The following is a 15,036-nucleotide window of genomic DNA, read 5'->3' as shown; positions in this document are numbered from 1 at the left end:
ACAATTTATTTAGATGTTCTCTCTGAAGATGAAGAGAAAGAAATCCACTGTTATATGTTAACTTTCTGTACCTTAGTTTCTCAATCTGCAAAATATTAATTACACTAGCTACCAAGCAAGTTATTAGCATAAGATTTGAGGTCAATGGTACAAGTTAAAATACATGTTAAGAACAATGCCCCAATAGATAAGTTGTTAAAGGATATGAGCAAATAGTTTTCAAAAGAATTATAAATTATCAACAACCATACAAAAAATACTCTTACATAAGAACAGTGTAAGTCAAAACAATCCTCACACCTAGAAAACTGGCAAAGATGATAAAAGATAGGAATTATCAATGAAGGATGGATTGTAGAAAGCTAGGCATACTAAGACATTGATAATATATCTGTGAATTGGAATAACCATTGTGAAAAGCAATTTGAAATTGTGCAGAAAAATTCTGCACTTCTGTTTTAGTTACAAGCCTGTCAGAAACAATTTTTATTAATTTAAATTACCATCATAAGCATTTTTGCTTAGAATGGAAGAGAAATAAAATTGGACAAAAACACTCCATAACTCTGAAAAGTCTCCCTTTAACAAACCATTTTCTGGTTACAATTTATGCTATACTCAAAACAACTTCCATAAATTAAAACATAATTATGGCAATCTCAGTAAAGTTCCATGAACATTCTGCCTCATCAAACAGAACAATGGTCACTTAACTTTCAACATACACTTGTAAAGTCATTTTCCTAAAACTATTCACTCTTTCTTTGATCATTATCATTTAGTATTGTCCTTTCCAGCTGGTTAAAGGCAAAATCAAGAAATAACTACCATTAAATGAAGTAATCAAAGAGACTCCTTCCTTCCCTTATTCTAATCATTACCTTAAACTGGTCAAAGTGGATCATTCTAGTGTTTTGCTCTTCATCAAGGAGTCCTTTCTTGGGCTAAATTGGAGAAAGGAGAACAAGATCATTGCTTTGAATTTGATAGTTAAAGATAATGTGATAAGATTTCCTTTTCAAATTATTAAAAATCTTCTAAGACAGATTTTTAAGTGCTTTTAAAATATTTTTAAAAGTGGTATCTGTGTTGAGCAACCTTGATGGACTTGTTCATTCCATCAGTGCAACAATCAGGGACAATTTGGGGCTGTCTGCAATGGAGAATACCATCTGCATCCAGAGAAAGAATTGTGCACTTTGAACAAAGACCAAAGACTATTACCTTTAATTAAAAAAAAATTATCTTATTATATAATTTTTATCTCTCTTATACTTTATGTTTCTTCCTTAAGGATATGATTTCTCTGTCATCACATTCAACTTAGATCAATGTACACCATGTAAAGACTAACAGACTGCCTTCTGTGGGGGGAGTGGGGGGGAGGGAAGCAAGAATAGAGGAAAAAAAATTGTAAAACTCAAAATAAATTAAAATCTTTCAAAAAAAAGTGGTATATGTAGAGGCAGCTAGTTGGCACAGTAGATAGAGCATTGGTCCTGGACTCAGGAGAACCTGAATTCAAATCCAGCCTCAGACACTTAATAATTACCTAGCTGTGTGACTTTGGGCAAGTCACTTAACCCTACTGCTTTGCAAAAACAAAAAAAGGCTAAAAGTGGTATCTGTGTTAGTCTGCTTCAACAGAATGATTAAAAAAATATCTATTCCCTTTGACCCAGAGTTTCCACTGCTATGCATATACTAAGGATATCATTGACCAAAAAAAGTCTCCATAGATGTTAAAATATTGATAACATCACTTTTTGTGGTAGCTAAGTAGAGGCCTATCAATTGAGGAATGGCTAAACAAATTGTGGCATGTGAATGTGAAGAAATATTACTGTGCTCCAAGAAATGACAAATATGAATGTAAAGAATCATGGGAAGATACATGAACTGATACAAAGTGAGGTAGCAGAGCCCAGGAAAACAATATAAGCCTTAAGGACAACAACATAAATAGAAAGAAAACAAAAAAATTGTAAGTGACTGTTATAAAATGAGAGAGACAGAAAAACCTCAGAATCAGGAAATCAGGAAAAAATCAGGAAAACTTGAATTCAAATTCCATCCCAGACACAACCTGACTGTGTATCCTAGGGCAAGCCAGGTCTCTTTTCCTGAGCTCAGTTTCCTCATTTGTTAGGTGAGGCCTCACAGAATTGCAAGGAACCTATGTAAATTGCTCTATAGACCTTAAAGATCCACTATGTAAATTCTAGCTATGATTATTATAATTCCACTAATAACAGGTTTGACTGGAGTACTCTATTAAGTATGGGGAAGCTATTGTTTTCTCTTCAGTTTGGAAATAGGGTACATAAAAGATACTAAAATAGTATCTTAAAACAGAATCATTAATAACTTGTCTAATTTTCAGATTCATCACAGGAATCATGGGCTAATATCTAGAAATATTTTCAGTATCTTTTTTAGCCTTGAAGACCCTTCCATTTCATTTAAAATCTATTACATTTAAATCACTCTCCAGGCAGTGGCCTCTTAATTGCTCTCTCCAGTGTTTACTGATCTTATGAAGAAATCCTTTTTATCCCCTTCCCATATAATTTTATATTACTGTCTTTCATAATTTGTTTCTGAGATACTAAAATCTCCTTTTGAATCTAAAATGCAGGTAAGATTATAGTTTTTATTGAAACTATAAAGTTGTTTCTTGCTTTCTCAGTGGATAAAGTAGAGGAAAGAAGAGAATTTGGAACTGAAAACCTAAAAAAACAAAATAATTAAAAAAAAAAGAAAATTTAAAATTGTCTTGTATTATAGGTAACTGGGCACTAGTATGTGCACAGACTGCATTAGTTTATTCAGTTGATGCAGCCTGTCCATGTGGTCATTGCTGAAGAGTTTACTTTCAGGATAACTGAAATGCCTTGGAGAGACTCTGGGGAATATGTGGACATTTTGTAACTGGATACAGTTGGCTAATCACATAATTGGGAAGAGCCTTTTTTTATTGGCTGTGTAACCAAAAGTGTTGGAACTTTCAAATCCATATGAATGAACTTTGGCCATCTTTTATTTAACTTCATTTAGTGACTTTCATATACAGCATCTGGTGAGAGACCATGCTTTACTCTCTGAGGTTATATACCCTAAGAGATAGGCCTCTTAACTAGGCCTTTTTGGTTTTTTTTTTTTTTCCAGTTCTAGGTGAAGGGAGGGCAATCTCTGATCTTGGGTTTTTGGAAAGGAATGTCACATCTGAAGAGATTTCACATATGAACATGAACTTGTTGAGACCATAGTTATGTAGGTACTGAGCTAAGTTTTTTCATATTCTTTTAGGTATGGAGGTAGTTTTTTTGGTTTGTTTGTTTTATAATGTGCTTCCCTTTTATTTATTTTTTTCACATTACTAAAATAGTCATGTTGTAAAAGCAAACATAATCCACGCCCCCCCAAGAAAGAATGAGAAATTTCAAATCAAATAAAGTGAGAGGGGAAAAAAAAAGTATGCTTCAGTCTATTCAGATATCATCAGCTCTGTCTTTGGGAGGGATAGCATTCTTTCTCCCATCCCTTTCCTCTCCTATTTTCCTCTAGGGTAAGATAGATTTCTATATATCCAATTGAGTGTGTATGTTATTTCCTCTCTAACTCACTTCCAATGAGAGTGAAGACTCACTCATTCCCCTCACCTTCCCCCCTTTCCACTCCATTGCAAAAGTTTTTTCTTGACTCTTTTATGTGGAAATAACTTATCTCATTCTTCATCTTCTCCAAATACATACCTTTCTTCCCTATTAATTCCATTTTTTAAATATATTAGACCTTCAAATTCAACTCCCTCCTGTGCTTTGTGTATATGTGCTCCTTCTTACTGCCCTAATAAATGAGAAGGTTCATATGAGTTAAAAGGATCATCTTCCTATGAAGGAACACAAGTACTTCAACATCATTAAGTCCCTCATAATTTGCCCTTCCCATCCACCCTCTCTATACTCCACTTGAATCCTGTACTTGGAGGACAGATTTGAACTCAGGTCCTCCTGACTCCAGGGCTGGTGCTCTATCCACTGTGCCATCTAGCTGCCCCAGCTCTCATCATTTCAACAGGAAAGTTTGAAAATCTTCTATTTTACTGAATGACCATTTTTTTCCTCTGAAAGAGGATGTTCAGGTTTGCTGGGTAATTGATTCTTGGTTGTACCAAGTTCTTTACTTTCCAGAATAACATATTCCAAACCATACCAGCCCTTAATGAGGAAGCTGCTAATCTTGTGATATCCTGACTGTAGCTCCATTCTTGAATTGTTTCCTTCTGACTGCTTGTAATATTTTCTCTTTTACTTGAGAGTTCTGGAATTTGGCTATAATATTCCTGGGGGTTTTTCTTTTGGGATCTCTTTCAGGTGATTTATGAATTCCATCAATTTCTATTTTACCCTCTGCTTCTATATGTCAGGACAATTTTCCTGGTTTCTTGAAAAATGAAGTCTTGGCTCTTTTTCTAGTCATGACTTTCAGGTAGCCCAATAGTTTTGAAATTATCTCTTCTGGATCTATTTTCCAGGTGAGTTGTTTTTCCAATGAGACATTTCACATTTTCTTCTAGTTTTTCATTCTTTTGGTTTTGTTTGATTGTTTCTTGATTTCTCATTCATCAACTTCCCTTAGCTTCATTCTATACTTGAAGGAATTATTTTCTTCAGAGAACTTTCATATCTCCTTTTCCATCTGACCAAGTCTTCTTTTTAAGACATTTTTCTCCTCAATGACTTTTTGGACTGCTTTTTCCACTTGCCCTAAACTGGTTTTTAAGTTGTTATTTTCTTAAATTTTTTTTTGTAATTCCTTCACCAAGTTGCTGAGTTGGTTTTCATGATTTTCCCACACCTTTCTCTTCCCTCTACCTCCCTTTTTTTTTGCAAGGCAATGAGGGTTAGGTGGCTTGTCCAAGGCCACACAGCTAGGTAATTATTAAGTGTCTGAGGCCACATTTGAACTCAGGTACTCCTGACTCCAGGGCCCATGCTCTAGCCACTGTGCCACCTAGTTGCCCCTCTACCTCCCTTTCTTGATTTTCAAAACTTTTTGGGGGGCTCTTCCATTGCCTGATTCCACTTCATATTTTTCTTGAAGGCTTTGGATTAAAAAGCTTTGACTTTCTTTTCTTCTGAGTGTGTATTTTTGATCTTCCATCGAACCAAAGTAATTGTCTATGGTCAGATTTTTTTTTCTTCTGTTGTTTTTCTCATTTCCCCAGTCTATAACTTGATTTCAACTCTTTGTAAACTTTGTTAATTCTTTGCTTCTAGGGTGGAGGACACACTTTCCCAAGCTTTTGAGGGTTTTTGCAACTCTTTTCAGAGACTCCTCACAAGGACCTCAATTCCTCCAAGGTCTTATGAGAGACTCTGCCTGCTCTCCTGCTCTGTGCTCTGATCTGTGGATGACCACAAGCACTCTCCTCTGCACTAGGTCACTATGAAGAGGTTCTCTGCTCTGCTATGGGAATAAACTCCTTTTTCTGAGATTGGGGTCCAGATTTCGACCTGGTTCTGAGTATAGGTTAAACAACAGAGTCTTGCCTCAGAGATAACAAAGTGACCTCTGTAGTCTCCCCTGATCCCCTTACCATCTGGGGCTAAGCACTCTGGAAGCAGCTGCCAGGTGGTTGGTTCCCTTCTGAGTGACTCTACAAACCTGTTCCTGGTTCCCAGAGCTGGGTCTGTGCTGAGGTCTGTGCTGGACTGGGCTCCATTCCTTCCAAATTCCTTGGCAATTCCTGGACTGAGAGGTCTGAAAACCACCCACTGCCAATGACCCAGGTGCCCTGGAGTTGGTTTGCTCTCTATTCTGGCATGGCTTGGGCTGCATTGCAGCCCTTTCTAGCCCTAGTGTAACAAACCTTTCCTGGGGATCTTCCCAGTTGTCTTGGGCTGAAAAATTGTTTCATTCAGTCTTTCTGTGGGTTCTACCACTTTAGAATTTGGTTTGAGTCATTATTTAGAAGTACTTGGAGTGATCTAGGGGAGAAATGACAGAATTTCCTGCCTTCATTGGGGATGGAGGTAGTTTTGAAAGTGTATGCCCCCTGAAGTGTTGGGAATGAGGTAGAGAAATGTTTATACATTTGTCTTGTTATGCCTTGAAATAAATATCCCTTTCTAAAAGCTAATTGGAAATATCCCTTTGTAAATGGTCATTTATTTTATTTTATTTTTTTATTTTTAGATTTTTGCAAGGCAATGGGGTTAAGTGCCCAATGCCACACAGCTAGGTAATTATTAAGTGTCTAAGGCCCGGATTTGAACTCAGGTACTCCTGACTCCAGGGCCCATGCTCTAGCCACTGAGCCACCTAGCCGCCTCTGCAAATGGTTAAATGGAACTGTTGTGCTAGTTGCTGGCCCCTAAGGATGGGGGGGGGGAGAGAGAGAGAGACAGACAGACAGACAGACAGGGAGAGGGAGAGACAGAGAGAGAGAGAGAGAGAGAGAGAGAGAGAGAGAGAGAGTATTTGTGTGTATTATAGATGATAGGGGTTCAATTCATTGGTATTAGAGGAAAAACACCTTATCCCTCAGAGTTAATCCTAAAATTCTAAGAGGCAGACTCAACTCTGAGAGAGAGAGAACTAAGACTACATATTACATATAAAAAGAAAGCTGGGGATAACTCAGATAAAAACATTTTGCTTTTGTTTTCTATAAAGATATGTCACAACACAATTAAAAATTCTTCCTAATTTATCACTATTTGGTTTCAGGAGTGAAAGTTGATGAGATAAGAAATTCCTTTTTTAAAAGCTATCAAATCTAATTTTAAGATAATTAATTTTTAGTACTCAGAAATGCTTTAAATGTGATGTCACTAGGCAATAGAAGCTGGTGGGATTTTTGCCAAATGAATATTCTGTTCTTAGCTAATAGGACTCAGATACTTTCTCCATTTCTTTTCCTGACCCAGTTTTGGGATCAGAAACTTCAATTGTATTATCATCTCTTGTCTATGAATATTGAACAGGCTGTTCTCCCTCCAGGAAAAAAAAGTTTTACAGCCAAAAAAACAATAAATGACATTGAGGCCAAATTTGCTGCTTTTCAAACAGACATCTGTTTGCAATGTATAAACAAATAGCTGACAAATTGCTTCAGGTTAATCACATGAAGCTCTTCAGTTTCACAAGGAAACATATATGAAGGGTAATTTTCACCACATCTACCAAGTTCATCATAATTTGAAAGGAATAAACTTTAGAAAAATTTAAGCTATGCCTGTAGGGTTTTGGAATACAATGAGGTTCTTTTAGAATGTTCAACCCACTGTTAGATGCATGTGCCTGAATTTCTCCATTTTTCTATGCTAAGTAGCAACATATACAATGGGAATATTTTCATTTTCAACCACTTTATATTTCAAATCAACAAGTATGTATTAAGTGCCTTGATGTGCATGACCCTGCACTAAATACTGGAAATACAAAAAAGTAAAACAACTGAGGAACTTCCCTGCCTTGGGGATTCTAAGACCTTAGATTTAGAGCTGGAATGGATCTCAGTGGTGATCTCTTCAAACACTCTCATTTTACAAATGAGGACACTAAGACTCAGGGAATTTCTGTGACTTTCCTAGGGCGGCATAGGAGGTGACAGAACCAGGATTTGAACTTTGGTCCCTTGACTCAAATTTAGTGTTCTTTATATTAGCAATTTTCAGTCTTTTTGGTCTTAGGACACCTATTTACCCTTAAAAATTACTTAAAGTTTACAAATTTATTCAAAAATTTAATTAAAAATTTTAAAAGAAAGTTTTTGTTTATGTGAGTTATAGCTATTGTGATTTACTATATTTACTGTTTAAAAAATAATAAACTATCATACATTAACATAAATAACATAAAAAATAAATTTAATCATTTACTTTTCCAACTATATGTAAGGAGAATTTTCAACAGTCATTTTTTGGGTAAGATTTGAAATTTCACTTTTTGCTCCCTCCTACCCTCTCCCCTCTGCTAAATAAAGAGAAATCTAATATAGGTAACACATATAAAACTATGTTAAATATAGTTCTACATTAATCATATTGTGAAAGAAGAATCAGAGCTAAAAGAAAAAAGACTATGAGAGAATAAAAATCATAAAACATAAAACCAATTTTAAAAATTGAAAATAGTATTCTTTTATCTGCATTAAGACTCCATAGTTCCTTCTCTGGATGTGGATGATATTTTCCATCACAAGTCCTTTAGAATTGTGTTTGATTATTGTACTGATGAGAAGAGCAAGTCCATCATAGTTGATCACCATACAATTAATGTGTACAATGCTCTTCTTGGTTCTGCTCACTTCACTCAGTATCAGTTCTTTCAAATCTTTCCAGGCTTTTCTGAGGTACTATCCTTCATGGTTTCTTTTCTTTTCTTTCTTTTTCTTTTAAGATTTTTTCAAGGCAATGGGGTTAAGTGGCTTGCCCAAGGCCACACGGCTAGGTAATTATTAAGTGTCTGAGGTTGGATTTGAACCCAGGTACTCCTGACTCCAAGGTCGGTGCTCTATCCACTGTGCCACCTAGCCACCCCCATGATTTCTTATAGAACAATAACGTTCCATCACATTATATATCACACTTTGTTCAGTCATTCCCCAATTGATGGGCATCCCCTCAATTTTCTGTTCTTTGCCACTACAAAAAAGAGCTGCTATAATTATTTTTATACATATGGGCTTTTTACCCTTACTTATGATCTCTTTGGGATACAGACCCAGTAGTGGTATTGCTGGATCAAAGGATATGCACAGTTTGATTGCCCTTTGGGCATAGTTCCAAATTACTCTCCAGAATGATTGGATCAGTTCACAACTCCACAAATAATGCATAGTGTCTCACTAATAAATAACATTTTAAAATAAAAAATTAGTATTTTTAAGAACAAATTAGTGAGAAGAATAGGATTATTTCCCATATTTTTTGGTAAATCTTTTGTCTGGTTCAGATTAGATTCATATAGCTGCTTCTAAATTCAATCTTTTGGGATATATGAAGAAAATCCAACCTCAAATAGTTATGTAACTGAAAAAGGAAGAGTATTGTAATAGACATATAACATTTTAGTATTATTATAGTAAAAGTTTTAACTTCAGGGACCTCCTGAAAGGGTCTTGGGGACCCCTGAGGATTCTCAAACTATAATTTTATAATAGCTGCTTTAAAGCAGAGCTGCTTCAAAAACATTACTGATGCACATTAACCACTGCGGGGACCATAACAGGTTTTCTAAAAGAAGTGCCATAAATTGAGCTCTGATGAAAGCTAAAGATTCTAAGAAGTAAATATGCAGAGGGAATGAATGGCTGGACAAAAATCATGAAATGAAATTAAACGTTTAGCTTGGGAAAAAGCTAGTAGTTCAATTAGGCTGAATTGTAAAGTAAATGAAAAAAAGTAATATGAAAGAAAAATGATGTAAAAGTAGGTTGGAGTTAAGTTATGGAAAATGTAAGCTCCTTGAGGGCAGGGAGATTCTGTATCCTCCAGTTCTAGCAGTGTCTAGTGCATAGTAGATATTTATTAAGTTCTTATTGAACCTGAATGGGGGGGGAACCTCCAAATGCAGTGAGACTAAGTAACTAACATTTAATTTGAGGGGCAGCTAGATGATGAAGTAGATAATGATGGGCCTGGAGTCAGAATTATGGGGGAGGTTGGGGGTAGTGGTGGTGGAATGGATGGTGCCCTCAGAGAAAGGATTTATAGACCAGAGTTTGGTATAAGAGAAAAACTAATAGATTAATCCCAGAGGTACAAAAGCTCAGACTTTAATTCACAGGCCACCAAAATTCATATTTATTACAGACCACAAGCAGTTACTGGAAATAGCTAGTTACTTAAGGACAGGCTGAATAACAAAAGGTTGAAGCTAAAATGTTTGAGGGGAAAGAGGAAAGGAATAGGAAAACAGCCATAAGAAATGATTGGGCTTAGATATGCATGGGTCCAGCCAGGAGGAGGAAATTGGCCAAACTTTTATTGGGTTTTGCCCACAATCTGTGCAGGGAGGAATCAGGAGAAAGGGGATCAAAGAATGATCCCCCTTTTAAATGTCTGGGGTCAGGATTCACCTTGCAAGGTTGAGATTCAGAAAGGTGGAGGAGGGGTAGAGGAATGGGCTAAGGTTGCTTTCTCTCATTTTGGAGAATATACATTTAACAATGGAGAGAGGGGATTATGCTGAACAATGGAAGTCAAAGTTTATACTGAACAATGGAAAGGAAGTCAGAAGCCCTCAGAAAATATCAGAACAAATAATATTTTCATAAAATTACAAGGGCTAAACAAACATTTCTCCTTCAACATGAAGATCTGAGTTCAAATTTAGTCTCAGACACTGGACAAATCACTTAATCTTATTTACCTGTTAAAAGAGCTGGAGAATGAAATGGCAAGCCACTTCAGTATCTTTGCCTAGAAAACCCCAAATGCAGTCAACAAAAAAAACTGGACATGATTGAACAACATTTAATCCTAGAGGTAATCATAGAAAAAGGTAACATGTTCATACCTATGCTTAAAAAGTTTAATCTCGCAAAAATATAGAAATGGAGTGGAAAAGAGAGAGCTTGGAAACAGGAAAACCAATTAGGGAGCTATTACAGTAGTCCAGCCTGAACTAGGTGAATTGCATTATAGATGGAGAGAAGGGAAAGAATATAAGAGATGTTAAGGTAGACTAAACAAGACTTGAAAGCTGAATGAATATAGGGAATAAGGGGAAAGGAAGAGATGAAGATATCTCTAAGATTAAGAACCTGGGTGACTGTAAGACTATTGGTACCTTCTACAGAAATAGAAGGATGTGTTTGTAGGGAATATAAACTCTATGAGTTCTATTTTAGGTAATATGCCAAAGGGACAACCAGGTCTCACAAGCAGTTGGTGATAGAGAACTAGAACATAAAACAGAAATTTGGGATGCCTGTATAGATTTTGGAGGGGATATCTGGAACACATGGTAACTAATAAGATTCATTTTTCAGGAAAAAGAGAAAACTCAATCATACACTAGATAGGGTGCTGAAGCTTAAGTCAGGAAGACCTGAGTTCATATCCGGTTGAGTGATGTTGACCAAATTACTTAAACTTCTATTTGTCTCAGTTTCTTCAACTATGAAATGGGAATAGTAATAGCCCCTACCTCACAAGGTTGTTGTCTCACAGGAGATATCTATAAAGCACTTAGCAGTATCTGCCACATAGTAGGTGCTCATTCCCTCTCTCCCAGGATAGGATTCAGGGAACTGCCCATTTTTAGGTGGTGGGAGTTGCATAATAATCTGGCAAAAGAATTTAAGAGTATTCAAATAGTATGAGGAGAAACAAGAGACCACAGTGTCAAAAGAATATATAGAAGTAAGGTCAAAAACTGAAGAGGTCAACCATGATGAGAACTGTAAGGGCAACAGATTTAGCCACTGAAGTCATTGGTAATCTTTGAGATAGTCTTTAGTTGAACAATACAAAGAAATACTGGGAGGTTTTATAAGGACATAGGAGATTTTGGCATGTTTGTAGGTAGAAAGGAAGAAGTCAATGCAAAAGAGACTGAAGATGAAAGAGATAGGAAGAAATGAAATCAAGGGGCAGGTTAGCAGGGGTTGCTTTTGGCAAGAAGAAGAAGAGTTATCTGTTTCTCAGAAACTGAAGCAAAGGAGGAGAGAATGAGGAATGACAGTGAAGTTTTTAAAATCTTTTATTTTATTTTTTTTTTTAGATTTTTTGCAAGGCAAATGGGGTTAAGTGGCTTGCCCAAGGCCACACAGCTAGGTAATTATTAAGTGTCTGAGGTTGGATTTCAACTCAGGTACTCCTGACTCCAGGGTCTGTGCTCTATCCACTGTGCCACCTAGCTGCCCCGACATTGAGGTTTTGTGATATGTAAAATGGAGAAAAAAAGGAAGGTAATGACAACTTTCATTTTCTCAGACAAATAGGAGGCAAATTCTGCTGAGAAAGAATCAGAAGATGTTAGTTAGGATTGAGAGATAAGAAAAAGTTTGGAAAAGTGTGATAGAATAAATCAGGGAAGAATAAAAAGATGGTATGCTGCTATGAAACTTTAGGAATCTAGTCAACATGACTGTAAATTATTTCCTCAAGAATTATTGTGGAGTTTAAATGCAGACCAAAGTTTACTATCTTTAATTTTTAAAAATTGTATTATGCAATTTTTTTTCTCTCTAATGTTTTTTTTGTTTCTGATTTGATTCTTCTTCAAATATAGCCTATATTAGATCTCAAAACTTTGCAAAAAATAGTCATTGAAAACTACCATTGCATGTAGTTGGAAAAATTAATAAAAATATAAAAAGAATAGAGGTAAGACTAAAAAAGGAAGAAAATGAGACCTAAACAAAGATGATGTACCTAGAGACATAAAGGGATTGGAGGTTCAGGTGGGAACAAAGAACAGGCAGAAAGTGTGATGGAATGATCAGTTATAATTAAAAAAAAAAGAATTTCAGAACTCAAGACCATTGAAGTGGTATGGATACAAGTAAAGGTGAAATTAAAGATGAATAAATAGAAGAAAAAAATTTAGGTTCCTGTTATGTGTCAGACACTGTGTTAGGTATTAAGGAGATAAATATAAGGTGATGACTACACATTTTTTTTTTAGATTTTTAACATTTATTTATTTATTTTTAACATTACTGCAATAGTCATGTTATAAAAGTAAACATAACCCTCCCACATTAAAAAAAAAAAAAGAAAACTCAAGAAAAATAAAGTAAAAAGAAAAAAAAAGGATGCTTCTGGCTGTATTCAGACATCATCAATTCTCTCTGTCTTTGGGGTGGATAGAATTCTTTATCATAAGTCCTTCAGAGTTCTCTTGAGTCCCACATTGCTGAGAAGAGGTAGGTCATTCACAGTTGATCATCTGCTGTTACTTTGTATGAGGTACATGTCCCATTGCATCTGCTCCTTTCAAGTTTTTTACTGAGAGCATCCTGTTCATCATTTCTTAGAACAGAAGAGCATTTCATCTCACACACATACCACAATTTGTTCAGCCATTCCCCATGGGAATGGACATTCTCTCCATCTTTAGCTCCCTGCCACTGGAAAAGAGCTATATAAATATCCCCATATCTATGGATTCTTTTCTTCCAGGATATCATCTCTTCTAGAATATAGACCTAGCAGTGGCACTGCTAGACCAAAGGGTAAGCATGGTTTTATAACCCTTTGAGTATGTGACTATACATTTTCAAGTAACTTGCTATCTCAATGAGGAGAAGTGGGGTGAGAGGGAGGGAAAGAATTTGGAACTCAAGGTTTTGAAAGTGAAGGATGAGATTTGGTTTTGCATGTAACTGGGGAAAAATAAAAAAAAGATAAATTTCTAAAAAAAAAAACCAAACCTCCAAAATGAATAACAGTGCAAAAAAATTAAAATGAAATAAAATAAATACAATATGAGACAGACCTGCCCACAAGATGTTTACCATTCTAAATGTGAGAGGCTGCACAAATTGAAAAGAGAATGAAGCCAAGGAAAGGGGTTTTGATCTGGGAAGTTACAGGAATAAGGAGTAGAGCAGAAGGATATCCAACTTTTCCACTGACTCTGGTAATATTGATTTGATTATTGTTCTAGGAACAAAGTGTGGAACAGTCTGCAGTAGCAAGGAAGATGAGGAGGCATCTGCTATACAAATGGGATGGAATGGGAAGCTTCCATCTACTGAGGGACAATTAGATATAGTGATAAAGGTAAAACTGTTCAGTTCTAAGACTGGTCTACTTTCTTTTCCAAAGTATCATAATAACAATATATTTATTTCTACCATATTTTTTCCATTTGACCTCCTACAATTTTGTTTCTTTGAAATAAGTTTCCTGATTCTTAATCATATAGCATCATCATGAAGTTATTGATGTTTAAAAAAAGGGGGGGGGTTTTCAGCAGCAAGTAACTTAGAATTACTCAAAGTGGTTGCTTATTTCCCAAATGAAAAACCAAACTGACCTCCTCCTATTCAATTCTACACCTAGTTCACCATCCATTAGTAGTGCCCTTCCAAGACACACACACACACACACACACACACACACACACACACATATATATATATATATATATGGACAGACTAGTTCAAAGGGCTCTCTTATCAACTAAATCTTACAACTTAGGAAGTGCTTGGTATTGTTCTATCTTTCTAAGTCAATTTTTTTTATAGACCATGGATCTCATCAAGGAAGTCCTTGAGTATTCTATGACTTGTAATATAAAAGCACAATGCCTTCAATAAGTCCCTCTTCATTTGAAATTTTATGATGGACATTTTCCATGTTGTTGAACATCATTGGACATGGCCATGATGACATTTTAGTCTATCTAGTTTAGCCCATTTATAAATGACAAATTTCCTTCTTGTCAATTTTTTTCAAATTTTTACAAATTTTACAAATATCATATATATATATATGTAAAGTATGACAGTTTTTAAATATGATTCAAGTGAATATCTCACAAAACCAGAATTTCGCAGATCTTCTGGTCAAGTTTATCTGCAGTATCTAAATTGTTTTTCTGTTTTGAAGCATGTATGTACTTCAAGATTGGCTTCCTACTCCCTAAGCATCAATGCCTTAATTACTGCCCTGTTCTTTTTCCATGCCCTATCTATTTCATCATTCTTACCCTTATAGTACAAGTTCTGGAGAGCTTCTATGTGATCCAGGGCCAAATAAGAGAAATCAGCCTAGCCATCCATACTGAAAAAAAAGAAGCATTTCCTAGATTATGAGACTCCTGAAGGAATTGTCAATGTGAAATATTTTTAATGGAAAAAGCTCTAGGAATGAAAAATATGGATAAAAAGTTTCTACCTTCCCACCTCCACATTCCAGTACTAGCATCTGTTAAAATGAGAAGTTGCCAACTGGAAAATAAGAGTGACATCAAATCATTTATATGTTATTAAAGAGATAGCTATATTTTTGATGAGTAGTTTGCACAAATGCCTACTCTTTTTAATGAGACAATACTCATCAATTGGTA

General features: G+C 35.6%; 1 protein-coding gene and 1 long non-coding RNA gene across 2 annotated transcripts in view; one reads left to right on the top strand and one right to left on the bottom strand.

Moving 5' to 3' along the window:
- Positions 1-15,036, top strand: part of LOC141500028 (uncharacterized) — a 54,601-nt gene that overhangs the window by 13,848 nt on the left and 25,717 nt on the right. The window contains exon 2 of the long non-coding RNA XR_012471825.1: positions 13,630-13,745. This is a non-coding gene — a long non-coding RNA (uncharacterized LOC141500028). The remainder of the gene's footprint in view (positions 1-13,629; positions 13,746-15,036) is intronic.
- LOC141500025 (transmembrane protein 180-like) overlaps positions 866-15,036 on the bottom strand; it is a 66,098-nt gene continuing 51,927 nt past the window's right edge. Inside the window, exon 7 of the mRNA XM_074202885.1 lies at positions 866-944. Within this exon, the coding sequence (XP_074058986.1) occupies positions 902-944 (43 nt within the window). The 3' untranslated portion in view covers positions 866-901. The remainder of the gene's footprint in view (positions 945-15,036) is intronic.

The sequence above is a fragment of the Macrotis lagotis genome, chromosome X, assembly GCF_037893015.1.
Source record: "Macrotis lagotis isolate mMagLag1 chromosome X, bilby.v1.9.chrom.fasta, whole genome shotgun sequence".
In the NCBI taxonomy this organism is placed as follows: domain Eukaryota; kingdom Metazoa; phylum Chordata; class Mammalia; order Peramelemorphia; family Peramelidae; genus Macrotis; species Macrotis lagotis.
This window is presented reverse-complemented; position numbering and strand designations above follow the sequence as displayed.